The sequence below is a fragment of the Balearica regulorum genome, unplaced genomic scaffold (genome assembly GCF_011004875.1).
Source record: "Balearica regulorum gibbericeps isolate bBalReg1 unplaced genomic scaffold, bBalReg1.pri scaffold_100_arrow_ctg1, whole genome shotgun sequence".
Classification (NCBI taxonomy): domain Eukaryota; kingdom Metazoa; phylum Chordata; class Aves; order Gruiformes; family Gruidae; genus Balearica; species Balearica regulorum.
In genome coordinates, this window is record NW_022679032.1 from 21750 (window position 1) to 48857 (window position 27108).

The 27108-nt window shown below is 51.2% G+C and overlaps 1 protein-coding gene, 1 long non-coding RNA gene, 1 other non-coding gene and 1 pseudogene across 3 annotated transcripts; 3 read left to right on the forward strand and 1 right to left on the reverse strand.

Moving 5' to 3' along the window:
* The first annotated feature begins 885 nt into the window (after positions 1-885).
* Positions 886-3523, forward strand: LOC142599738 (uncharacterized; annotated as a pseudogene).
* A 684-nt stretch (positions 3524-4207) lies between these two features.
* Positions 4208-4316, forward strand: TRNAL-CAA (transfer RNA leucine (anticodon CAA)). Its single transcript has 2 exons — positions 4208-4245; positions 4271-4316. It is a non-coding gene; the product is annotated as a tRNA-Leu (tRNA).
* A 12525-nt stretch (positions 4317-16841) lies between these two features.
* LOC142599739 (class II histocompatibility antigen, M alpha chain-like) lies at positions 16842-19943 on the reverse strand. Its single transcript, XM_075741506.1, has 4 exons — positions 19334-19943; positions 18079-18360; positions 17886-18011; positions 16842-16879 (listed from the first exon to the last, which is right to left on the reverse strand). Exons 1-4 carry the CDS (start codon positions 19941-19943, stop codon positions 16842-16844), a joined length of 1056 nt encoding a protein of 351 aa, XP_075597621.1.
* Positions 19944-24068: 4125 nt separating this feature from the next.
* Positions 24069-25864, forward strand: LOC142599736 (uncharacterized). Its single transcript, XR_012833245.1, has 3 exons — positions 24069-24171; positions 24460-24880; positions 25555-25864. It is a non-coding gene; the product is annotated as an uncharacterized LOC142599736 (long non-coding RNA).
* Positions 25865-27108: the final 1244 nt, after the last annotated feature.

The following is a 27108-nucleotide window of genomic DNA, read 5'->3' on the forward strand; positions in this document are numbered from 1 at the left end:
AAAGAGACCATACAGGCCTTTGAGCTGCTAAAGAAGGCCCTGATGTCGGCCCCAGCCTTAGGACTCCCAGATGTGAAGAAACCATTTTTCCTTTTTTCCCACGAGAAGCAGGGGATTGCCCTAGGAATATTAGCACAAGATCTGGGCCCGTATCGACGAGCAGTTGCCTACTTTTCCAAACAATTGGATGCAACTGCAAAGGGCTGGCCTGGATGCTTGCGAGCGGTTGCGGCTGTAGTACTAAACATCCAGGAAGCCCGAAAATTCACCCTGGGCCAGAAAATGACTGTGTTAGTGTCCCATACAGTATCTGCAGTACTGGAAGCGAAAGGTGGACGCTGGCTTTCCCCACAAAGATTCTTGAAATATCAGGCTATAATGGTAGAACAAGATGATGTGGAGATTGTAGTCACTAACATTGTCAATCCAGCCTCTTTCCTCAGTGGAAACACAGGAGAACCAGTGCATCGAGACTGTCTGGAGACCATCGAGGCAACATATTCGAGCCGCTCGGACCTGAGAGACAGTCCTATAGAAAACACGGAAAACTGGTTCACGGATGGAAGCAGCTATGTCCTAAGCGGTAAAAGACATGCCGGATATACCATTACCACCAGCCAGGAAGTAACAGAGTCAGGGCCCTTGTCCATGAATACCTCTGCGCAGAAGGCAGAAATAATTGCTCTGACCCGTGCCTTGGAATTGGCCCGAGGCAAAGCTGTAAATATCTATACAGACTCGAAATATGCCTTTGGAGTCGTGCATGCGCATGGAGCAATTTGGAGGGAGAGAGAATTACTGAATTCACAAGGCAAAAACATCAAGCATGCGGAGGAGATCCTGAAGCTGTTGGAGGCAGTCTAACTCCCTGAGAAAGTGGCAATCATGCACATGAAGGCGCATCAGAAAGTGAACTCGGAGTTGGAAAGAGGAAACGAGCTGGCGGACAGAGAGGCAAAACAGGTAGCCAAAACAAAGGTAAAAACAGAAGGGGCTTTGGTCCCTGACGGACGAATCTCCCTAGAAGGTAAGCCAGAATATACCAAGGAGGATCAGAAGCTAATCACAGATCTAGAAGGGTCATATAATAAAGAGGGGCGGGCTCTCACCCCACAAGGGAAACTAATCATTCCCTCCTATCTAACATGGTCTCTGATAAGGGAAGAACATAGGAAGAGGCATTGAGGGGCAGAGGCCCTATATAAACACCTAATTAGAGAGATGGTAGCTAGAAATTTATATGCCACTGTGAGACAAGTGACTCAACAGTGCGATCTTTGCCTCCAGACTAATCCCAAGAATACCCCCAAACCGGAAATGGGCCAAATTGGGAAAGGCAACGGGCCTGGGCAACAATGGCAGATTGATTTTTCGGAACTCCCGAGAAAAGAGGGGTATTGATATTTATTGGTATTAACTGATACCTTTTCAGGTTGGCCAGAAGCATTTCCTACCAGGACAGCCAAGGCTCGGGAGGTAACCAGAACATTAATACAAGAAATAATACCATGCTTTGGGGTTCCAGCAACCATATCTTCTGATAGAGGACCACATTTCATTTCAAAAATAGTACAACAAATTAGCCGCCATTTGGGTGTAGATTGGCAGCTTCATACCCCATATCGCCCTCAGTCAAGTGGCCAAATAGAAAAAATGAACCACTTAATTAAACAGCAAATTGTGAAATTGGGACAGGCAACTAACTTGGCCTGGCCTCAGTCTCTTCCTTTGGCTCTCTTGCGCATATGAACCAGGCCAAGAGCAAAAGAGGGGCTGAGCCCTTTTGAAATTTTGTATGGACGACCCTATGGAATACAGAAGGGGATGTCCACACAAGCGGGGGATGAAATCATGACCTCCTACCTGGTGGCATTAGGCAAACAACTCAGCAAAATTGAGAAACACGTGGTTGGGACTCGAAGTAGGGGTTTGGATAGGCCTGTACATAACATACAACCTGGAGACTCTGTATATGTTAAGTCTCTTGCAGAGAAAACCCTGGAGCCACAGTGGGAGGGACCGTTTCAAGGGCTCCTTACTTCTTTTACTGCAATCAAGATTAAAGAACAGAACGCCTGGGTCCATCACTCCAGAGTGAAGAAATCTTGCAAAACCCCATGGAGGGTAAAACAGGTGCAACCTGGAAATTATATTTTTCATGTTCTTAACTCCAGAATATGGATGGGATGACAACTTGTTCATACAGTTTACCCATAACGTAACAAATACATTAAATCTGTCTAATTGCTGGGTGTGCACTGCTCTCCCCAGAAATGATGGAGGCGAAACGAAGTTCCCTTTCTTTGGGATACCGGTGTCTTATGATAATTGGAGCTGGCCATATGATAATTTAGTTACATCCTCCTTGCCTACGGGAGAAAGTATAACCTGGAGAGTGGGAGGGTCTTGTGCAGATGGTCAACAAGAGGTTAAGCTCCCTACTGGAGAATCTATATGTTGGGGTTATGAATCCCCATTGCCGAAAAAAACCGTAACAGACTTAAAATATTCTTGCGGACCTCATGTTGCCCACCCTGTAAAATTTGACTTACAAGTTCTAGGAAAACCGATTTTTATAGAACGATTAAATAAAACTGCTCCAAAGGTTGGAAACTTTAATTTTAATCTGAGCACTATTAATGGAACTAAGTGTACTCGACAAAGCGATAACTCTTCAGAGTGTCCTCTCACAATTAGAACAGGACTGCAGCTTAATTACACATATGACTGTGTACCCGATGGATTATGGTGGTTATGTGGAGACGGTCAGGCCAGGAAGTTCCTACCTCATTATTGGGATGGAACTTGTACTTTAGGATATGTAATTCCCCAAGAGTCCATATTCAATCACTCTTATCCACCTCCAGGAATAATTAGAACTCACTGGAGAAAAACACGTCGTGTTCCATCGAATCCCCTCGTAGAAAAGCCTTCAAGCTTTCACAGTTTTGTAAGATGGCTATTCCCCCCACTTGGCGTTAATGAATTAAAAAAGGCCATAGTAAATATCTCGGCCACAATAGAAAAGCTCGAAAACCTGACGATGGATGCCCTTTAGGGACTCCAGACAGAAGTATCATCCTTAAGCAAGGTAATATTACAAAACCGCATGGCCCTGGACCTTCTGACCGCGAAAGATGGGGGAGTGTGCATACTAATAAATCAAACCTGCTGTTCCTATATAGACCAGGAGAAACGAGTTGAGACAGACTTAGAAGCTATCTGGGAGCAGACTAGAATTCTTCACGAAGTGACTAAAGATGATACTTCGTGGGAGTTCTCTGAGTTATGGAACAAGTTAACATCTTGGTTGCCAAATTTATCATGGTTAAGGCAATTGTTTGTTGTGACAATTATGATTATAACGCTGGCTCTAGTATTGTGTGTGACAATTCGGTGCGCTTTATGGTGTTGTCAGAACACGGGTGATTCTTACAGTAAGTGGAAGAAAAATCAATTACGGAGGAAGCTAGAATCCAATAAATACTTTGAAAAGATGTTAGATAAGGAACAGCTATATTAAAAACAGAGTATTAAATTAGGGGCAGTAAAAGAATTTACTGATTTTCTAGAAAAGGGGGAGAATGAGACGGGGAACTGGGAACTGTGAATTGCGTTTCTACTGACTAGCTTGCAATTGTATAGCACGAAGGGGTTAACCGAACGGAATTTGTGGTGTGAGGGCTTACACAAATCAAGCGAAGCAAGAAGCTCCATGGACCTTGTCAAGGATGACTCCTGATAACAACTAAAAGTCTCTCTCAAGAGACCGGCTGAAACCAACCTTGCAATTTGGACAAGAATCAAGGAGTAACTGAGTCTGCGCAAGAACAAGAGGTTACTTGCGGTGATGAAGAAGAGCCATCAGCCTTCATCTTTATGACCCCCCACGACCACCACCAGGAGGTGCTGCGCAAGCGCAGGGAGGAGGAGTTATGGAAATAATTCCTTGAGATTAATTTTAATACGACGCGGGGACAGGTTATGAATATGTATAGGCATGTTTTGTAATCTTATGAATATGTAATCACTACACTGTATAAAACTAAAACAAAGTAGCAACGTAGCACGCACGATTTTGGTGGGATGACCCCCGTGCTGCCCAGCGCTGAATAAACATACCTACTTTACAATTTTCCCAGTTGTGGAGTCTGATTTTCCGCACGTCACGTTGAGGATGAGGAGGGCAAGGGAAGTGTTTGACAGTGTCAGGATGGCCGAGTGGTCTAAGGCGCCAGACTCAAGGCTCTGCTTTCCCTGCCCCGGGGTTTTCTGGTCTCCGAATGGAGGCGTGGGTTCAAATCCCACTTCTGACACACCTTTTCCTTCGAAAAACCTTAATTTTTTTAGAATTGTTTTTAAAGAATTGCCCCCATCATCCCCACACCTGAGTTAAGGAAACGCCGATTCTTCTCCTCCCCGCAAAAAACCCCAACCCAAAGTTGCTCCTGTGACCGTCTCTACCGTTCGCCGCTTGCAAAGTGCAGCCACGCGTGGAGAAAAAGCACGGGAAGCGGAGGGGGAAGGGAGGGGAAGCGGGCTGGACGCTGCCCCGCGGGTCCCTCGGTTGTGGGGAGAGGCGGGGGCAGTGCAGACGCCCCCTCCATGGGGGTCCCGTGGAGCGGACACATGTGGGGCTGCGGCAGTACCGTGTTATCACCGCTTCCCTGGTGCTCTACTGGTTAGGATTCGGCGTGCTCACCGCCGTGCTGCGGCTTCGATTCCTGGTCAGGGAAACTCGTGGGGGTTTTTTCCCCCCCTTCAATAAAATAATTTCTTTTCCCCCGCTGATGATACTGGCAATAGGCTTTTTCGCAGCAAATGCAACCCTCGAAGCAGACACAGCAACCACCACCATTGTTCTAAAAGCCAGCTGGCACCCTTGCTGCACAGCACGTGGCTGGGCTGATCTTGCTTCTTTTTAAGAATCACTGCTTGAATTGTCATGGCCAATAACGAGGAATACGTTTAACAGAACTGGGATATCACCACCACTATCCTAGGGCAATTTCGACTAGTGGGACTTTTTCCCCTGCTTGCAGCAACTCCCATCATCTGCTGGTGATTTAAATACATATATTCAAGTATATATAACCACCTACTTGCAGCAAGAAGGGCATGAAAGCCCTTATTTCTCTAAGGTAAACCACCTACAGATCCTCACTAACGAAACACCGAGCCACAGCCCAACCCCTCATCATCCTTTCCTGCAAAAGAAACCCCTGACACCACCAAAGGCTGCTGCATTTGGGCTTTATTGCAACACCATGTTATTTCATTTGACAGACTCCCCAACTCCACGTGGTGCGTTGCTCAGGTCTTCCCAGCCTGGTGGTTATGCTGGTCTTTTCAGCAGCCGGGGTGTGTTGGTGTTTTAATTCCTCTCCCTTGGGCTTTAGGTCTTGCTCGGCACCCATCCAAAGCTCAAGGGAAGGAAGACGTTTCGCTAGTGTCTGTTTCTGAAGAGCACGGTGGGCATCTGCTTCCACCTCCTCTTCGGCATCACGTGCTGCAGGGCAGCTTGCACGTGTGTGGGGCTGATGAGGGGATCACGGCTCTTCCTCCGCAGCCAGTCGGCCTCGCTCAGCACCTGCTGGTAGATGTTCTCCACGAAGCTGATCATGAGCCCCTTTGCCCGGTGCGAGAGGAACCGGCTGTCACGCTTGATCTGGTTGAGCATCTTGGCATTGACGGAGCGGAAGGAGCGTTTCAAAGCCCTTTTCCTCTGCTTTGCCACATGTTGACGCTTTGCCTGCCCCCGATGCTTCCTCTGCTTGGCTGGAGATCTCCTGCCACGACTTTTCTGCCTCCTTCCATGCTGGGATCTCCTTTCCTTCTGGGATCTTCTTCCCTGCTGGGTCCTCCTCTTTCGTTCCCTAGCAGATGCCATGGCTCAGCTTTGTAGGGTTGTGAGGGTCACTCGAGGGGTTTTTAGAAGTGAGAGGACAAACATCCCCGCCTCCCCACTTTATGCAAGTGAGCATGCAAATGAGGGGCAGCTCTGAGCCCTACTATTGGCCAAAGGAACAATGCCCCCTCCCCACTTCATAATGGATAGAATCCTGACCGGTGCTGGTCACTGAGGTCCCTCTGGGCCAGGTCAACCAGGCATGATGAGTGCCCGCAAGGTTTGAAGACCTCCAGGACCCCTCACCTCTCTGGGATGCTGTCACGTGAAAGGGTACAAGTCTGATACGTGGCTGAGGGAGGCCCTCCCGTTGAGTCACGAGGTTCAGAAAGGACCCCCTTGCTTTCTAAACTCCTTCTCAGAGAGGAGCCTAGGTGCGGCTAGGTCCAGTCTTAGGTCAACGGTTTATGTCTAAAGGGTTATGTGTGTAGCCACTTATCAGAGTGTATTGGGTCTGGCTGAGATGGAGTTAATTCTCCCCACAGCAGCCCTCATGGTGCTGTGCTGTGTAGTGGTAGCTAGCAAACTGTTGATAACACACCAGTGTTTTGGCTACTACTGAGCAGTGCCAGCACACCTCAAGGCTGTCTCTACAACATTTCTTTTTCCCCAGCAGCAGGCTGGGGGTTGGCAAGATCTTGGGAGGGGACACAGTCAGGACAGCTGACCCAAACTGACCAAAGGGATATTCCATACCATATGACGTCTGCTCAGCAATAAGAAACTGAGAATAGGGGGAGGAACAGGGCGGGGGCATTCGTTGGTTTTGGTTTTTTTACAATGTTTGTCTTCCAGAGTAAGGGGCACGTATACTGAAGCCCTACTTCCCGGGAAGTGGCCGGACATCGCCTGCTGATGGGAAGTAGAGAATAATCTTTGCTTTTTGCTTTGCTTCCGTGCGCGGCTTTTTGCTTTAGCTACATTAAACTGCCTTTATCTCGACCCACAAGTTTGGGATTGTTTTTCTCCATCTTCCTTTCTCCCCTCCCTGCCTTGCTGAGGAGGCGAGTGATAGAGCGGCTCTGGTGGGCACCTGGCCCCCAGCCAGGGTCAACCCACCACACAGAGTCAACGTTTGCCTGTCAGAGCCCCACTAAGGACTTTCACTGAAACAGTTGCGCAAAGTTGAAAAGAGAAATAGGTAATTTATTGAAGCGACAGATATAAAAGTTTGGAATTGCCATTGATAAATGCACTAACTGCAACAATTTTGAGCTCAAGTTAATAGTTCAGCGCTTTTGTTAATGATAGTTTTCCCGGGGTAACATCCGACATAATTGGAGGCGCAAGTCTTACCAAAGAGGCGTCCCTGCTTGGGGAGGAGAGAGGTCCAGGCCCGTCGACCCGTCCGGATAGTTGGAGTTCTCGTCCTCAGAAAAGAGGATTCTAAATGCCAGATTTATACTTTTGGCGAGGTGGGACTAAGTCAGGTATTGTGTGTCGATTGGCCCTTAACAAGGCTTGTTGTGCAGTTGATCGGGGCTGGGGGGGGGAAGTGGCAGAGAACAAAGGCATTCAGTACAGAGGAGCGGTGGTCTGTTTAGTTTTACCAAAGTAACGTCAAGCTGTGAAGGCTCCCCCTCACCCCAGGCGTCACTTAGTTGATTGAGGAGTAGACCCGTGAGGCGCTGCATCTTGTTAAGATGAACAAATTGCTCATCTCCTGCTCCTGTTCAGGTCCAGTGCTTACCAGTGCAAGATAAGCAAGTTGCTCAATCCCTGCTCTCGCCCAAGCTGGACTCCCCCAGGGCCCCTTCTGCTGCGTCATAATGGCCCTGTATTCGGCACCAACAAGCCTGGACAAGTCCAGCATCCGACAGATGCTCACCCTCCAGTGGAAATCTTCCACCCCGAGTCAAAACTAGCATTTACGTCTCAGAGTGTTGCCCCAATCTCAAAAGTTTTGTCTCACAGTTGCACAATCAAGCCAAGTACGTGCAACACATGTCTTGGGAGTCTTCTGCCTGAGAAAATCCTGACAAGAAAATCCTTTGAAAGAACATCTTTCCTCAGCAGAAACTGCCTGCACACCTTAGACCTGCGTCTGTCAGCTTGGAGATTCATTAAGGCTAATTACTTTATTAACAAATCCACCCAGAAACACCCTGGGTTTTTCCCTCCCCATGCTTTACATACATAGCTCATTTTCTTATCCATATGTAAATGGTCACTCATACACACACCTCCCATATTTCTTTCAAGTTCCTCAATGCGCTGTCAAGAACACAGCTGATGTCCCACACCAATGTCTACCTGCTCCAGTTCTGGAGAACCAAACCCTGACTTTTCTCCTCCCTTCAGTAAGAAAAAACAACATTAAAATCAGAAGACAATTATTTGGAAGCAAATCATTGTCCTTTCTTCCTCCATCCCACGCCCACTGATTCAGTTTGGTTTTCATCCCTCCTGCTGTCCTCCAAGCCTCATGTCGTAATTGATTTCAGGTGGAAACTTGGTTTCCAGTAGTCTTCAGGGAAGCAGCAGACAGGAGCAGGAACATGGGAGGAACTTCTTCTGCAATTGGTGTCATGCATTATTTATATGCAGACAATAAACCCTGTCATTTGAGGTTGATCCTAAAGCAACTTGTTAGGACACGCATTAATCTAGCTCTTATCAAAACAAAATGAATCAAAACTGCCCTCCAGAATCTCCAGCTGTCCTGGGAACATGTGTACATACTGATTTCATCATGTAATCCCCAAATACCCCAAGAATATCATTGCTTCATATGAAAGCACAATATGTGGATCTTCAGTGTAGACACCCACACGTATCAAGAATACAACCTGGCAATCACAAGCCAGTAAAAAAAAAAAATAAAATCAGACACCTTTTTTTTTTTCCCCCCAGAAAAATATTGCCTTTGCCTTTTCCAGATGTTAAACCTGAACCAAAGTGGTGGGTTTTCTTAAATAGAAAATCCTTCAGTTTTACTTAGAACGAAAGTTTCCACAGACATTTGTCACCCAGTTTTAATGAGGACAAAGGGGAATTTGTGGACACCACGATGAAATCTGGTCAACTGAATGCAAAGAATCAGTTCCTAATTTTGCCTTGATACAGGCAGAGATAGGTCCTGGAATTAAAAACGTCACCATTTTGGAAGAGACTGACCCTACCAATGGCACAGCCAAGGTGATACTAAAAGCACAATGAACCTCCTTGGCCACCTCAGCAGCACTACTGGGAATATGGTTTTGGGGAAGATTAGATTGCCCCAGGACTGGGCTACCTACAGAATCAGGCAGAGGAAATGGCAGCACAAAATCTCCACCGTGCTATAGAAACACACCTACACTCCATCAATGAGCACATTGCTGGGTAAGACCCACATCTCGGCTTTTTCCAAGAAGACCCATTGCACATAACGCCACAAAAGTCCACCAGAACCAAGAGATCCCACAGATACAAATCTATTCAGTGGTTCCTACTGGGCTGCAACAATTAACCCTTGTTCATCGGTGGCTTAAGCAATTTGGAAGCACCATTCCCCTAAGACCAGGGTAACCCAAAGGGATCTTAATTCGTAACTTCCTGAGAGCATGAGTTCATGGAAGGGGTAACGCAGGGGCTGTCCCTGCAATGCTCACAGTCTTGACCTTCCCATGGTTCTGCAATCCCCTCTTCTGGGGTGTTATTTAAAACAGTAGACCAATGTTGCATCATGAGTGGGCACCACCACCTGATCTTCCCAAGCCCCACGTCCCTTGCCGTGATTCTCCAAAACTCTACTCAAACTTTGGGAGTTGAACTCAATGGTCCTTGGGTTTCCTTGAGATATTTTATGATTAAACTTACTAAAACCCCACAATATTGTGGATACTTGAACAGGATAGACCGTGGTGATGAGGAGACTTGAGCTGTTGCGATCAAAGAACTAGAGGAAGTGGTACTGAAAGAGGACAGAAAAATAAAAATAATACCACCAAAGCAGCACTGTGCTCTCAACCTTACTGTCTGGATGGCCAGGGAAGACGTCCAGACATTTAAAGACCAAACTTTTAATAACACAAAGGAATAAGTTTGCTTCTGCTTTGATGCACGTAGCTCTGGGTTCCAATGCAAGGAGAACTGAAAACATTGCAGAAAAAAAAAAGAGGATTTCAATAAGAAAATAGTACTAAGAAAAGCCAATCACTACTGATGCTTGCAAAACCAATTCCAGCAAAACACTTTGCGGGGAAGCCCCTTCCATGAGACTGGCATCTGACTTGGTGCTGATATATCACCGCTCAGGGTCCAGAAGTCTGGGAAGAACCAACTTTGAGTTTCATTTCCTCAATCAAATCAGCAAATGGTCTGATTGACTGAAAAAGACAGTCTTTAGGCATAAGGCAAAGACAGAAGGTACAAGAAAGTTTGGAGGGAAAGGGTGGTGTGTGGTGGGTTTATTCTTATTGTTTTTCAGGAGCAGACCAGCCAAGATGCCGACACAGAGTTAGGCATGTCTATAGGGTGGGTAAGATGTGGTGAACCAGCCAAGGGATGGTTCCGCAGGTTGGTTTGTGGTGCTTTGGTAGATCAAAGATCTTCATTCTGGAAAAAAATGCTGGTATCACCCAGTTTTTGCCATTTCAGTGAAGGCATCTGAGGTCTGAGTTCCCTCTATAGTAACAAAGACAGGATAAAATCAAAATTGTGCAACTCTTAACATGAGTTAAGAGTTAACAGAGATGACCTGTTATCTGGAAATGCCCATTTTCATCACCAGAAAGGATATTTTGGATGCTAGCTCAGAGGTCTCCCTGGGATGCAGAACAAATCCCATGATACTTAGATAATTTAAATGGATACACCTTTGTGCAGTACAAGGAAAAGCCAAACCTGATATTTCACTGCTGGGAAGTTCTCTGCCCTTCACAAGAAGGGTGCGGTCACCCTTACCGTATTCTAACAATCATAACACTTCCTAAAATGTGCCATAGACTGATGGCTGACGTCCAAAACTGGCAACACCAGTGAGTAAAGAAAGAAAAAAAACCCACCCAAATTGCTGAGGGGTGCTGACTACATACTCAATTGCCGCTTCCCTTTCTTATGACAAATTACACTTTGCTCTCTTCTGGGGTGTACTGATTGGTAGAATTTTTTTGAACCACCACAGCTGGGTTGCCTTTTTTTTTTTTTTTTTTAAGCAGGGTATAAAATGAAAGCAAATCTCAGCAGAAGACTTGTCTTCCTACTGGAACAATGACTAGGATTGGTGAGTGACTCTCCCCTTACCTGTTTTTTTCAGTTTTCTCTCATCTTCAGTGCCTGGCTTTGTTTTTTTCCATCTGGTGGAACATCTGCCTTATGTCATCTTCTGACAGCATAACCGCAGACCTCCGTTTCTTCAGCTAGGGTATTTCACGATCACCTGGAGCTCAACTTTGCAGCACTGTGGGCAGTGGGAGACCTCCCTTCCAAGTGTAGGGAGTGGGATATTCCTAGTTATGCAGGGAGAGATGGAAACACAGGCACAAGCTCAGAGTCTCCAGAGACCTTCCTGGAGGACGCCACCTTGCATCAGGTTTGGGGTTTCTCCACGTCTAGCCACAACACAAGAAGGTCTGATGGAAGATGGAGATCCATCAGATGTTTCCAAGAGCTGATCTCAATGCATTTTCTCTCCTCCCATGGAGAGCCCAATCTCCAGAAAGGATCTCTTTTGTCGTCCCCATTATCCATGAGCCTTTGAGATTGCCACACTGGGTGAGATGAGGGCAGCAAGACTGGCTGCTGGCTGTACACCACTATGAACACCTGGAGAACAGGTGAGAAGTGTTCATGATGATGATGATCCTGATGATATCCTAAGCATGGAGGCAGCATCCTCATGACAGCGCTCAGCATGATGGCTGGAGAACCAGCCTCCTTCTCCCCTCTCCCTTCTGCGCCTCTTCCAGGCTTGCGGGTGTCTCCCTCTTTTCCTTCTGGAAGTTCTGCTGCGGGAGAGGAGGGGAAGAGGAGCAGCCGTCAGGGCACCGGCACACTCCCACGAGCGCACTGCCCTCCGCCTTATCCCCTCCCGGCTCCCTTTGGGCACTGCCTTTGCCCTGGCGTCCCCTCTCCTTCCCAGCCCTGCAGGCACTGCGGGCAGACAGAGGGACCCCCAGGCCCAACGCTGGACACGGTCCACGCCTGGACGTGGTCCCGAGCGCCTGGCTCTTGCTGGCCCTGCTCGAGCAGGGGCCAGGGCACGAGACAAGATGATCTCCAGAGGTCTCGCAGCCCCAGCCCCCGGGGACACGGGCAACGCTCCACACCTACCAGACACCGCAGCAGCTGCGTGCGCCTTACCGACCACGCAAAACACTGCGCCAGTTGCTCCCAGAGCATGCGGAGGCCTTGCTTCACGGCTTCTAGCTGCATGGCTGGACCTGCGCGGGGGGAGCCACGGTCACGGTCACGGTCAGGGCTGCCCAGGGCTGGCACGGGAGCCTCCCCCCAGAGAGGAGCACTGTCAGCCACCTGTAGTCACGCGCCTGCAGCCCCCGCAGCCAGCGGTGCTGTGCGCGCACACGCACTAGTTCTGTGCCCGGCTGGGCCTGCGCCAGCCGGGGGGGGCTGGGCACGTGGCAGGAGGGGGTGGGTGGGGGGCACCCGGGACCGGTCCCCCCCCGCCCCCCCCCATAAGCCCCAGCAGCACACATGCGTCCTCCCCACCCGGCCCTGCCCCGGCCCAGGCAGCTGCCTTCCCCCCCGCCGCTGGCAGACACGCGCAGACCCCCGGCCGAGGCCTGCGGGGACCGTGGGCATCCTCTGCCCTCACCTCCTCTTTTGAGATTGTTCAGCATGGAGAAGAGAAGGCTCCGGGGAGACCTAATTGTGGCCTTCAAGTACCTGAAGGGGCCTACAGGAAAGATGGGGAGGGACTGTTTCTCAGGGAGTGTGCTGACACGAGAATGGGGAATGGGCTTAAGCTGACGGAGGGGAGATGGAGATGAGATGTGAGGCAGAAATCCTTCCCTGTGAGGGTGGTGAGGCCCTGGAACAGGTTGCCCAGAGAAGCTGTGGCTGCCCCTGGCTCCCTGGCAGTGTTCAAGGCCAGGTTGGAGGGGGCTTTGGGCAAGCTGGGCTAGCGGAGGGTGTCCCTGCCCATGGCAGGCGGGGTTGGAACTGGATGGGCTGTGAGGTCCCTTCCAACCCAAACCATTCTATTATTCTATGATTCTATGGCGTCATGCTCAGCATAGAAGGGCGCTAGTCGGGGAGGGGCGACACGGCTCCAGGCCATGCAGACACCCTGCTTGCAGAGTCTTGCTGGGTAAAAAACTGGCTGGAAGGCCGAGCCCAGAGAGCTGTGGTGAACGGAGTTAAATGCAGCTGGCGGCCGGTCACAAGCGGTGTTCCCCAGGGCTCCGTCTTGGGGCCAGTCTTATTTAATAAGGTTAAATGGGTTGACAGGTGGGCTTGATGATCTTAGAGGTCTTTTCTAACCTGAAAGATTCTATGATTCTCTGAGTGCCAGGAGGAAGGCAGTCTGTGCCGTGCTCAGAGAGCCGCGGCTGCCGCAGGCGGGGGGACACCAGGAGGAAGGGGTGGGGGCACGCGGGGGCAGGCAGGCAGGCAGTGACCGCCGTGCTTCAGGCCTGGCCCCTCGAGCGGCTGCGTGCAGCGGCGCCGCATTCCGGAGTTGGCAGGCTGTGTCGCTCCAGCCTCCATGCGGCAGGGCCTTTCCCCTCGGCAGCCAAAGCGTGGGGCTGTGGGGAGGGAGAAGGGCAGGGCCTGTGGGCCTGTGGGGAGCTGTGGGGAGCTGTGGGGAGCTGTGGGGAGGAGGGAGGGGGCTTGGAGGGTCTGTGGGTCTGTGGGGGACAGAGTTTGCTGGCCTCAGTGTAAATGAGTTCCCGGCTGCTGGAGCCCGAGCAGTCTCAGCCACGCTTACAGGGTGGCCTGCACATTGCTAAAGGGCTGCCGAAAAGGGGGAGTAAAACCCCAACCATGGCCTGAGGAGACCGGGGGTTCCACCTTCTTATCAAAAAATATTATTATTATTATTATTACTATTACTATTATTATTACTAATATTATTAGTTGTTGGGGAAAATATTTTCCATCCAGTCACTTTTCCTTAAATCCCACAAAGCTCCTTCCTTTCTCCAGGTTCCTATGAGCCATGTTATGTACCTTGTTTTATACTAACCATACCTCCTGCTTCGAGGAGTTACACACGTAAATCTTCTATAGTCAAATGGGACATTTAATGAACATCTCCTGTGTGATACAATTCCTTTACAGGATGACGTTTGATTAACACATTTGTGGCTCATAGGAATAGCACAGCCAAGCTCCCTGTTAATTCGCATAAGGTGGTTGGTTTTGAACACTAATTTCTTTGTCTTTTGATTTCACAAGTTGTGACTGTTTCTTGCACTGCTTCTCATAAGCACCCCTAAACGGATGGTTTGGTACATGATTTGCGCAGTTTTAGGCTTGCGGCACCCTTAGCTACTTATAGTCATGCCGTTAGGTGATTGAGGGTGGTTTTTGTAGTAAGGATTTCTGGCACTTCACACCCCTCAGTGTCTTCAAAACCTTTTTTGTTTTAGCTTCTAAGTAATTTTGTTATTCCGGGTGGTGGTACAAATGTCAGATACGGCAGTGTCGGTAGCATCACTAACACAAGGTGCTTCTTGCATGTAGCCCAAAATCATCAGTTTCGTATTTTGTTGCATAAAACACCTTTGCAAAGTTGGGAGTTCAAAAAGATCCTGTCATCTTGTGCTCTCTTCTTAGGTGATTGTCAAATGCGAGAAAATAGGCGCTAAACCTTGTTTTCCCTTTTAATTTGATTTAACCTGTGCAGGACTGTGAAGCACTAGATTGTCCATCTTCTCTTAGAGACTGCTCCGTGTGACTGCTGCCTGGGATTTTGTTTTGCTCACTCCTGTTCTCAGCTTGGAAGAAACACCCCTGAGGTCTCACTCACCCCCGGTTTCAGTTTCCTGGAGCACTTGCCCATCTGTTTTGGCTTTGTGTGGGAAGAGTTTGGAATTGGGGGGGGTGGCCCCCAAGTCCAACAGAGCCAACGCCAGCCGGCTGCAAGACGGACCCGCTGCTGGCCAAGGACGAGCACATCAGTGACAGTGGTAGCGCTTCTGGGATAACAGAGTTAAGAAGGAAAAGAAAAAAAAGAAGCGGCAGCTTTTGCAGCCAGATTAAGATGTGAGAAACTCTGCAGACACCCAGGTCAGTGCAGAAGGAGGGGCAGGAGGTGCTGCAGGCGCTGGAGCAGAGATTCCCCTGCAGCCTGTGGTGAAGACCATGGTGAGGCAGGCTGTCCCCCTGCAGCCCCTGGAGGAAAGATGATGGTGGAGCAGAGATTCCACCTGCAGCCCCTGGAGGACCCCACTCTGGAGCAGGTGGAGACACCTGAAGGAGGCTGTGACCCCATGGGAAGCCCACGCTGGAGCAGACTCCTGGCAGGACCTGTGGCCCCATGGAGAGAGGAGCCCACGCCAGAGCAGGTTTGCTGGCAGGACTTGGGACCCCGTGGGGGACCCACGCTGGAGCAGTTGGTGAAGAACTGCAGCTCGTGGGAAGGACTCACGTTGGAGAAGTTGGTGGAGGACTGTCTGCCGTGGGAGGGACCCCACGCTGGAGCAGGGAGGAGTGTGAGGAGTCTTCCCCTGAGGAGGAAGGAGCAGCAGAGACAAGGGGTGATGAACTGACCACAGCCCCCATTCCCCGTCCCCCTGTGCTGCTGGGGGGGAGTAGGTAGAATTGGGGAGTGAAGTTGAGCCCGGGAAGAAGGGAGGGCTGGGGGGAGGTGTTTGAAGATTTGGGTTTATTTCTCATGGCTCTACTCTCTTTTGCTTGGTAAGAAATTAGATGACTTTTTTCCTCTAAGTTGAGTCTGTTTTGCCCATGATGGTAATTGGTGAGTGATCTGTCCCTGTCCTTCTCTCGACCCACCAGCCTTTCATTACACCTTTCTGCCCTGTCTAGTACAGGAGGGGGAGTGATGGAGCAGCTCTGGGGGGCACCTGGCCTCCAGCCAGGGTGAACCCACCACAGCCGGACACCGCTTGTGCCCAGTGTCCCTTATGGCGGCATCTCTGTCACCAGGCATCGCATGTGCCTGGCCCTGCCTGCGCCTGGTGTCCCTCGTGCCTGACATTGCTTGTGCCCGGCATCGCTTGTGCCCAGTGTCCCTCGTGCCTGGCATCACTTGTGCCCAATGCACGTGTCACCGCTCCTACCAGGCCCCGCTTGTGCCACGGGGGGTGTGTGTGGGGGGGGGTTGAGGGGGTTGTCCCCTCAGTGGGACACCACAGGTTCCCCTGTACAAAACCACCCAGTTGCCACGCAGCATCTTTATTGTTGGCACCACAGTGTCACCCCCAGAATGACGGTGACACGGGGGGGCCATTGGGGCCGGGAGGTCACGGTCCTGGGGGTCCTCAGATGCTGCCTGGGGAGCAAACGGGGTAGCAGAAGGGGTGACATGCCCCTTGGGGACAGGTGGCAGGGACGGGCTGGATGTGCCATTACCTGCAGGGGAGTTGTCTCCGGGGAGGGCAGTGTAACCTGCAAGAGGGAGTAGAGGGGGTGAGGAGGCTCTGTGTCACCCCCGGCCACAGTCCCTGTAGAAGCGCCAGACGGGGCAGGTGAGGAGGACGGGCGCCCGGGCGTTGCCCGTCTTGGAGGGGATAATGTGGGCTTGGGGTGGTGCTGGAGCGGGGAGGGGGGACAGTCAGTGAGTCCCCTCCCCACCCATGAGATGTCCCCATGCGATGTCCCTGTGCAACATCCCTCTGCAATGCTCCATGCAACATCCTCGTGAAACGTTCAATGCACCATCCGCATGCAATGCTCCATGCAACACCCGCGTGCAACCCCCATGCAACATCCCCGTGCAACACCCCACCCCACCCCCTACGCCACGTCCCCGTGCAAAGCCCCTGTGCACGATGCCCCTGTGCAAAGCCCCCGTGCGCCGCAGGGCTCACTGCACCGCATCACCGTCTGGGCCCAGGAAGGTGCCTACGAGGGGGATGCGGGGGTGGGCAGGGTCCCCAGGGGTTGGATCCCCCCCACATCCTACCTGCCCCCCGGCAGCTCAGCACCAGCCCCAGCACCCCCACCACCCACATGGGCCACGGTGGGGGCCCGTGCATCCGGCACAGCGGGTGAGCTCCGGCCTCTCCCTGCAGTGCCCGACCTTCATTCACACCACCGGCCCGCTCCCTCCTCGTCCTCCTCCTCCTCCTCCTGCTCCTCCTCAGGGCTTATCCCCAGGGATTTGGCCCCAGCACCCCACATCACCAGCGATGGGCAGCGCAGGGCTTCGCCCCGAGGGGACTGTGCCCCAGGGCTGGGCTTGGCACCGCGGGAATCCCCCCTGTCCCTTCCCAGTGGAGAAACTGAGGCACACCTCTTGGGTGTGGCTCTCTGGGCAGTGCAATCCTGCTGCACCCCAATATCAGACAGCGGAGAAGCCACCACCATGTCCTCCCTGTGGCCAGCTGCTGCCTTTGGCAGCAACCTCCACCCTTTGGCAGTGGGGAAACTGAGGCACGCCTCTGGGGAATGGCTCTTTGGGGATGGGGTACGAACCAGCCCAACCCCAATATTAGGCAGCGGAGAAGTCATGGCTGCAGCCATCTCCCGGCCTTCCCCAGTGGGGAAACTGAGGCACTCTCCTCTGGGATGGCTCTTTGGGGGGCGTGATGCAGCTGAACCTCAATATCAGACAGTGGAGAAACCACCGCAGCGCGGAGTGGGAGACAGGCGAGGACAAGGGGCGCAGCCACAGACGAGGAGTTTAATTGCTGGGAGGTTGGGGCGGGGCAGGAGGGAGCTTATTCCCACCTTCCCCCTCCCCCCCCACCATCTCCACTACTGCAACGAGCGGAGCCGGTCTCTGCACCGTCCTGTGCTCAGCCTGGGTGGGGGACACAAGAGGGGATTTGGTGACAGTTGCCTCCTCACCCCCTCCCTCATCACATCCCTCCCTCAGCGGGGGGACACCCCGGCATCCGGGCCGTACCATGGGCTCTCCGGCGTGCCGCCAGGATCATGGCGATGCTGAGCAGCCCCAGGAGGATGCCCAGAGCCATGGCAGCACCGCACAGCACCGTCTCCAGCACCTCGGAGGGGTCGGGGGTTTGGGGCACTAAGGGGAGACACGCGGGGGGTCACTGGTGTCTCCCCAGCAGCCCCGTCCCCGTCCCCATGCTCACCCCAGTAGGCAATGACGGAGGAGTTGTCCCCTTCATGGGTGACCATGCAGGTGTAAACGTCACTAGCGCTGGGCGTCACCGGCAGGTAGGAGAATCGGACAAAGGCCAGGTTGGCCGTGGGGGTGTAGTGGGTGTGGGTGACCTCTTGGGTGACAGGGACCCCATCCAGCTGCCAACTGATCTCCACCGCTGGCGGGAAGACGTTTCCCACCAGACACACCAGCGTGTTGGGTTCACCCAACACCAGCGGTCGCACCGGGAAGACGTCGGCCACTGGGACACCTGCAGTGGGCGAGAGGGGACGGGGTGGGATAGAATCCATCAAAGGACCATTTTGGGTGGGAAGGGACCTCTGAAGGTCATCTCCTCCCTCAGCAGGGGCATCTTCAACCAGCTCCTGTTGCTCACAGCCCCGTCCAGCCTGACCTGGAGTGCTTCCAGGTGTCACCGAAAGCCGGGAATCAACCTCGGAACACCAATGTAGTGTTAAAAGGCAGGCATTCTTTACTGCAGCCCTGGATGCACGGGGGATAGCTCCACCCAACGTGCATGCCAGGTGATCACCAACACACAGGTTATGTAGGATCAAAACATACATATTCATCATCTTTCTCAGAAAAGGCAGTCCTATGAGAATCATTTCTCAGAATCCATTTCCATATTCTCCTCCCCGTCACGCATGCTCAGTGATTGGAGTCGGTGGTCCTCAAGGGGTCTCTGGTGGTGGTCAGTGGTCTCGCACCCGTGTCCGCTTGGTGTCCCTCTTCGTGCAGGCATGCGCAGTACCCTTGTTGTAGGTTCACCTGTCCATAGCAACTCCCTTAATAAGATTAAGATCTCCAAACCTATTGTTCAGTTTGGTAGGGACTGTACATGGAACGCAGCAGCAGTGTACCTTGCCATGGTCAGTTAGCTTCATTACCTATTACCTTGGTTACAAACTAATTAGCTCAACCTGATTCTATAGTTTCTGTTTCACGACCCCTATCCCACAGTTACACTTCCCCGCTTTGGAAGTTTTGAAATAATAACTTTTCAATACTTCCACTCATATTTTCCTATCCTAGACACATTACAGATATTCTCAACCTTGTAACCATAGCATCTATACCCCAGTGTGTCTGCTCATGTTTCTCTTTTGCGAGTTCTAACATAACTTGTGGAGTTACTATTGCCTTATTTTCTGGTGTTACCCACCATCCTTCCATATTCTGAGATGCCTTTAAGTGCTCTGCCAATTGTTCACCTAGTTTACTGTATCTTGCTTTTAAATTTGGAATTTTCATCTGTTTTACTGGTACTAGTGCAAGGACACCTTGTTCAGCAGCCTCCTTTGCAGTTTTATCCGCCAATCGATTACCTATATTTATAGCCGTCTGACCAAATTGATGTGCCTTGCAATGCATTATGGCCACTTCCTTCAGCTCCTGCACGTCTTGTAGGAGTTGAAGAACTTCCTCCTTATGTCTTATTGGTGATCCTTGGGCTGATAACAGTCCTCTCTCTTTCCAGATAGCTCCATGAGCATGGATCACACCAAATGCATATTTGGAATCCGTCCATATGTTTACCCTTTTCCCTTCTGCCATCCGTAAAGCCTGCTTTAGCGCCACCAGTTCTGCTTTCTGCGCTGATGTATTGGCAGGTACCGTCCCTGATTCCAATATCTTGGTGGCGGTGACAACAGCATACCCGGCTATTCGCCTTCCTTCTTGCACGAAACTGCTTCCATCCGCAAACAGTTCCAGATGAGGATCCTTCAAAGGTTTGTTCTTCAGGTCTGGTCTGCTGGAATAAACTTGTTCAATGGTCAGCAGGCAACCATGTTCCAATTTCTCGGTAGGATTTTCTGTTGACAGGAACATTGCCGGATTTACAGTTGCTGTGGTTTTTAATTCCACATCATCTTATTCCAATAGGACAACCTGGTCTTTCAACATTCTGCTAGGGGATAGCCAGTGACCCCCCTTTTGTTCTGAGACAGTTATTACCATATGCGGTACATATACCACTCTCTTTTGGCCCATAGTCAATTTTCCAGCTTCCTGAATCAGCAGCACCATTGCTGCCACAGCACGCAAACATCTCGGCCATCCTTAACTCACGGTGTCAAGTTGTTTGGAGAAGCACCCCACCGGCCGCTTCCAGGATCCCAGCCGTTGCGCCAGCACTCCAAGGGCCAGATGTTGCCTTTCGTGCACAAACAGCTCAAAAGGTCTGGTTAGATCAGGGGCCATCATTAATGCCTTTTTGAGTTCTTTAAATGATTAGTGGCATTCAGGTGTCCAAATCAAGTATCGGTCTTTGGATTCCTTCAGGGCTTCATATAGGGGTTTCACATACAGTCCATAATTTAGAATCCAGAGTCAACACCACCCAATTATTCCCAGAAAGGCTCTCAGTTCCTTTGGACTGCTAGGTTCGGGGATCTGACAAATGGCTTCTTTTCTTTCGCTTCCCAATTGTCTCTGTCCTTGAGATGTCTCAAATCCCAAATAAATCACTGCTTCTTTCCCCATCTGGGCCTTGTTTCTAGAAACTCTATATCCTCCTTGGCCCAGGAAATGCAATAAACTGATGGTCATTTTAAAACATGTTTCTTTGCTTCCTGCTGCTATCAGGATGTCATCCACATACTGTAATAATATCCCTTCTCCTTGATTCTGTTTCTTCCACATTTCTAACTCTTTTGCCAATTGATTTCCAAATATTGTAGGGCTATTTTTAAATCCCTGTGGAAGCACAGTCCATGTTAGTTACGTTTTTCGTCCGGTAGCAGGACTTTCCCATTCAAAAGCAAATATGCTTTGACTTTTTGTATCCAGAGGTATGCAGAAGTAGGCCTCCTTTAAATCCAGTACAGTAAACCATTTATGTTCCTCCTTCAAAGAGGTCAGTAAAGTGTATGGATTGGCCACTACTGGGTGTATATCTTGAACTATTTGATCTACGGCCCTTAAATCCTGAACTAATCAGTATTCCTTACCTCCTGATTTCCTTACTGGTAATATAGGGGTATTGTATTCTGATTCACATTCTACTAACAGCCCATATTCTAAAACTTTTATGGTTAATTCCTCTCATCCCTTTCGAGCCTCCCACTTAATAGGATACTGTTTTTGTCTTACCGGCTTGGCCCCAGGTTTTAAAGTCACCTTTGCCGGTTCTGCCAGTTTGGATCGTGCCGGAACTTCACTTGCCCATACCAAAGGGGTTACTGCATTGTCCACCACTTCTGGAATCTGTTCCTCCTTGGAGGACTCCTGTAGCATAAACACTCTCGCCTCTATGGCTTTCAATTCTGGTATTAGTAACCTGATTTCTCCATCTTTAAAAATAATTTGTGCATCTAATTTGCTTAATAAATCTCGTCCCAATAAGGGCAACGGACATTCGGGCATGTACAAAAATTGACCCGCTGTTTTCCCAGCTTCAATTTTTAACAGTTTCAAGAAAGGCTAGTTCTCTTTTCGCCCTGTCGCACCAACACCCTCTGCTGATTTATGGTTGAGTTTCGCTTTACACGTATTCAATACCGAATATGTAGCCCCCGTATCTACTAAAAACTCCGTTTCTTCATTCCCTAGCTTTAATGTAACCAGGGCCTCAGCTAGGGTTGATTCCCCCGGTCCCCTTCATGATTCATTATCCAAAGTCATCAATTTAACAGCCTGGAGTGTTGGACCTAATCTTCCAGCTTTAGGGCAGTCTCTTCTCCAATGCCCAGGCTATTGCAAGCATTTTACGTAAGTCTCTGGACTTAGCCCCTTCCAATTTTTGGAGCTTTTTCCTGATGTCTGGGGCTGATTGTCCCATAAATATAGAGGCCAATTGTATAGCTTCCTCCGGTTTTTCTGGGTCCAAATTACTGTAGTTTCTAGCAGTCACCTTCAGTCTTTCCATAAAGGCTGAAGGGGACTCATTTCATTCTTGTCTCACTTCATCAAGTTTAGACCCATTAATTGCCTTTGGCATTGCATGTCTAGCACCAAATAAAATCCACTTCTGAGATCTAGTCAGCATCCCTCTGGGTCCCGGCTGATTAGGGTCCCACTCAGGATTTGTGGATGGAAAATTCTGGTCCACTGTCCCTTGTATAATCCCATTTGCATGAGCTCCTTCCACTTGTTTTCTGGCCGTATTTAATACCATTTTCTTTTCAGTGTCTTCCAACAAAGTATCCAATATTACTTGCAAATCCTCCCAATCGGGGTTTTGGGTTCTGATCATTGTTTCTACTACTTTGGCAACCCTTTCGGGATCATCCCGATAAGTGCCCGCAGTTTCTTTCCATGCTCTTAAATCAATTATTGAGAAGGGAACTTTTACCATTACCGGACCCTCATTGCCAACTGCCTGTCAAAGAGGGGCCTGGAGGGGAGTTAATCTGTCTCCTCCCCCTCTTCCCCTTGTCCTCCCAGCAACCGGGCTGAATCCTTCTGCCTCCCCTTCCACAGGAGGGGTGGAAGCATTATTAACCTCCAGATTTTGATCCCCCTGATCATTTCCTAGCCTTCTACAAGGTGCAACCAATAATTCAACATCATCGTCTTCAAATTCACATGTAAAACACCGTTTACCAATATCACAAGCTGAGCAAACTTTTTTCAAATTTTTATCAGGTTCCTGCCCATTTAATGCCATTACCGCAGAACTAGGTGAAACCAATTCACATTGCCTTTGCCATTCCGGATGATTTTGCAGTGTGAAAAACAAATCCACATATGCCATTTCATTCCGTTTACCTTCCCTCTTACAAAATAGCACCAATTGCAAAATTGTGTTATACTGCAATGTCCCATTTTCCAGCCACTTTTCCCCATCTCTAAAGTACACAGTGGCCACCAGTGATTACAATATTCAATCTATTCTTTCCGAGTCAAAGGATCAATTCTTCCCAGATCTTTCCAATGTTCCAAAATACATCCCAGTGGTGTTTTTCGCGGGATTGGTTTCTTACTCGGAAAAGTACCCATCTCCCAGGGACTTAGTGGTTGGGATTGTGCACTATCACAAGCACTAGTCAGAGGGACCCCAACTCGCGTTGGAGCTCCCTCGGGGATTTCTCTCGGTGCGGGCCTGTCCCGCCACGGTGGTGAGAGAAATCTCAACCTTGGAGGCTTCCCCTCCCCTGTGGGCCCTGCTCCACAGGCTTTTGCCTAGCAGAGACTTTTACCTGAGACGTCTCCCTAGCCCAACTCTGCACAGCTTTCACCGCGCCTTACGAGCACCGTGCTCTTGGTGCGGGCCTGTCCTGCCACGGTGGTGAGAGCCACAGGGCTCCTTGAATAAGGCCTTCAACTTGTGCTCTTGGTGCGGGCCTGTCCTGCCACGATGGTAAGAGCAAATATTCAAAAAACTAACTATTTAAGTCAAATAAGAATGCCTTTACCTCTCCCAGGGGTCTTGCTCAAAGCTCTTCAGTCCAGGGATCGGAGGTTCTCCCGGAGAATTCCCCAGTGCCGGCTGGAGGTCCTGCGATCCCACGGATCCGTCGAGGTTCAAAAGCAGAGTCCCATCTGGGTCACCAAAAACTGTCACCGAAATCCGGGAATCAACCTTGGAACACCAATGTAGTGTTAAAAGGCAGGCATTCTTTATTGCAGCGCTGGATGCACGGGGGATAGCTCCACCTAACATGCATGCCAGGTGATCACCAACACACAGGTTATGTAGGATGAAAACATACATATTCCTCGTTTTTCTCAGAAAAGGCAGTCCTATGAGAATCATTTCTTAGAATCCATTTCCATATTCTCCTCCCCGTCACACATGCTCAGTGATTGGAGTCAGTGGTCCTCAAGGGGTCTCTGGTGGTCGTCAGTGGTCTTGCACCCATGTCCGCTGGGTGACCCTCTTGCGGGCATGCGCAGTACCCTTGCTGTGGGTGCACCTGTCCATAACGACTTCATAAGATTAAGATCTCCAAACCTATTGTTCAGTTTGGTAGGGACTGTACATGGAACGCAGCAGCAGTGTACCTTGCCATGGTCAGTTAGCTTCATTACCTATTACCTTGGTTACAAACTAATTATCTCAACCTGATTCTATAGTTTCAGTTTCACAGCCCCTATCCTACGGTTACAAGTCCACGTGGGAGCAGGACACCCCAAAGCGCCTGTGGCCATGAAGAAGTCCAGAGCAGAGCCCCTGCCCTGCTGCAGACACTGCCCGCTCTCCTCTCCCCCATCCCGCAGCAGCACATGTCCCTCTCTGTCCTGCCCAAGCCCACCCTGCCCAGGCACAGCACCATGGCCTTCAAGAAAGCTTTGGGGGTGACCATGGAGTCTGGCCGTGCTGGTTCCTGGGGGCTTTTTGTCCTGATTCCTGCCTGCCCGGGAAGGCCATTTGCAGCCAGCGCAGTCGGAGCAGTGCTTGGAGCAGGAGCCTGGGGGCAGCTCCCTGCAGGATGAGCACGGGGAGTGGGGGTCGGAGGCGGGGGGCACTCACAACTCAGGCACCCCCTTCTCTTCCTTCTGGGCACCCCCAAACTTTGCCAGCACCCCCTGTCCCCAGGATGCCCCTGCTCTCTCAGCATCCTTCTCCACCACACAATCCTGTTGGGAGCAAGACTGATTTGTCTTTCCCTAATCCCCTTCCTCGCTGGGCACTCGGGACAGGCGGCTGCGGCTCGTTGCTGCTTTTGGGGATGGGGCTGAGTGTGCGAAAGCATCTTGGTAACCGAGTGGCTTTAGGTGCAGCAGCAGAGGAACCTTCTGAGTGGAGAAAGAATTTCCCAACCTGGGGCTCTTTCAGGGGGATATTTAGCAATATTGATGGCTGTGGCTGCTGCTGCTGTGGGGTTTGGTGCTGCAGTGGGGACTGTGGGATGGGATAGGTGGGATGGGATGGGATGGGATGGATGGGATGGGATGGGATGGGATGGGAGGGTGCTGGGAGCAGGGGCTGGGGGTGGCCAAGCCTGGCAGGGCGCAGGAAGGGGTGAGGGACACACAAGAACCGAGGGGCTGGGGCTGTGGGAACCAAGAACAAAGCAGAGGCCAGGCAGCCCCGCTGGTCGGAGCCGGTACCGAAGGTTGGAGCCACTCCCGGTGATGCCACATCCCTGTAGGTAATGGGTGGAGGATGGCCGGGGCTGGGGACGAGATCCCCCTGCTGCACTGACCTGGGGGGTTGTGGGCCATCCTTCTGCTCCCCCTGCCCTCTTTTGAAGGTGGCCTCTGGTAGACAGCGGGTGAGACATAAGGCACAGTTTGGCCCCTTTCGGGGTCCAGACGAGCCCGCAGCCCCAATGTGAGTGGGGCCGTGCGAGGGCCGCTGAGGGAGGTTTGAGGCCAGGCAGCCCTTTTGGGGCTGGCACCTTTGTCCTGGGAGCAGGGGCTGGACGCTGACAGTTTGGAGGCTGGACGAGCGAGAGTGACAGTAAGCCATGCTCGGACTTTAGGTGTCTAGCCAAGGGCGCAGCCCCAGGTTTGGCCCTGGTGGGACCCCATGTCTCCCTGTGTCCCCCCGTAGATGACGGCACCATCCCAGTTTGGCCAAGTCTGGCTCTGATGGGAGCTCATGTCACCACATGGTTGAGAGTGCCATCCCAGCATGGCCCAGTCCTGCCCTGGTGGGACCCCCACACCACGCCATGTCCCCATCCAGGTGGCAGTGCCATCCCACTTTGTCCCAGTCAGTTACTGGTTCTTCACCTCCCAGTGTCCCAACACTTTTTTTTCTTTCTTTTTTTACAGTTTTGCCCCTTTTTCGCACCGTTTTGGCCCATTACAGCTCATGGAGGTGACATAGGCAGTGGCACTGTGTCCTGTCGGGGGTGGCACTTGGGGACACTTGGGGGGGGGGGCGTGGTGGATGTCCCGCAAAAAGGAGGGGAGGGTCCTGCGGGCGGGCAGGAGGACCCGGGGGGTGCCCGCTGCCGTTGCCATGGTCACCCGTTGCCACGGCGAGCCCGCCCAGAGGCTGGAGTGCCATCCCCTTGGCAACGCTCATCCCACCCCCCACGCACCGCCATTGGCTGCCGTGCTCCCGCCTTAGGTGCACTGATTGGCTGGTGCAGAAGCGGAAGTAAGAGGAGGGGGCCCTGAGCTGGGAGGCGGCCCCAGAGCAGTGCAGGGCCTGAAGTGGGAGCTGGGCTGAGCCTGGGAAAGGGCCTGAGCCTGGAAGGGCACCTCAGCTGGGCCAGGTCCTGAGTGAAACTGGTCTGGAGCCTTGGACTGGTGTGGGATGTTAAGTGGTAGAGAGTCTGGGCTGGGCCTGGGCTGGGCCTAGAGGCCTGGGCTGAGTTGTGACTTGAAGTGGTGCAGAGCCCTAAACTGGAACAGCTGTCAGCTGGGCTGAGACCTGAACTGGGCCAGGAGCTGAGCTGGGACTGCTGAGAAATTCTTTTACCAAACAAGGATTAGCTTTGAATGTAACAAGGCCTATGAGTAATTAATGTGTACGGAGAAGATATCCTACCCTTGAGAACGGAAACCTCCTGGCAGGATTGCCCAGACAGGGTTGATCAGGAAGAACAGCTTGGCCGGACAACAGAGTTGGGAAACATCCCAGGAGAACAAACTGTCCTCAAAGACTTGTGACCATAAAAGGGACAAAGGAGTGGGGGGCTAAGTCCCCAAATGGCCACCGGCAGCCACCTGAGACCCTGCGCATGCATAGTGTAGCTTTGCAACGCCGGCATTATGTACTAAAACAAAGTATTGGAGAGATTCTGATCCCATATTTGTTGACAAAGGCTCCAGGGAGACCTAATTGTGGCCTTCTAGTACCTGAAGGGGCCTACAGGAAAGATGGGGAGGGACTGTTCATCAGGGAGGGTGGTGAGAGGAGAAGGGGGAATGGGCTTAAGCTGACGGAGGGGAGATGGAGATGAGATGTGAGGCAGAAATTCTTCCCTGTGAGGGTGGCGAGGCCCTGGCACAGGTTGCCCAGAGAAGCTGTGGCTGCCCCTGGCTCCCTGGCAGTGTTCAAGGCCAGGTTGGAGGGGGCTTTGGGCAAGCTGGGCTAGTGGAGGGTGTCCCTGCCCACGGCGGGGGGGGGTGGAACTAGATGATCTTTAAGGTG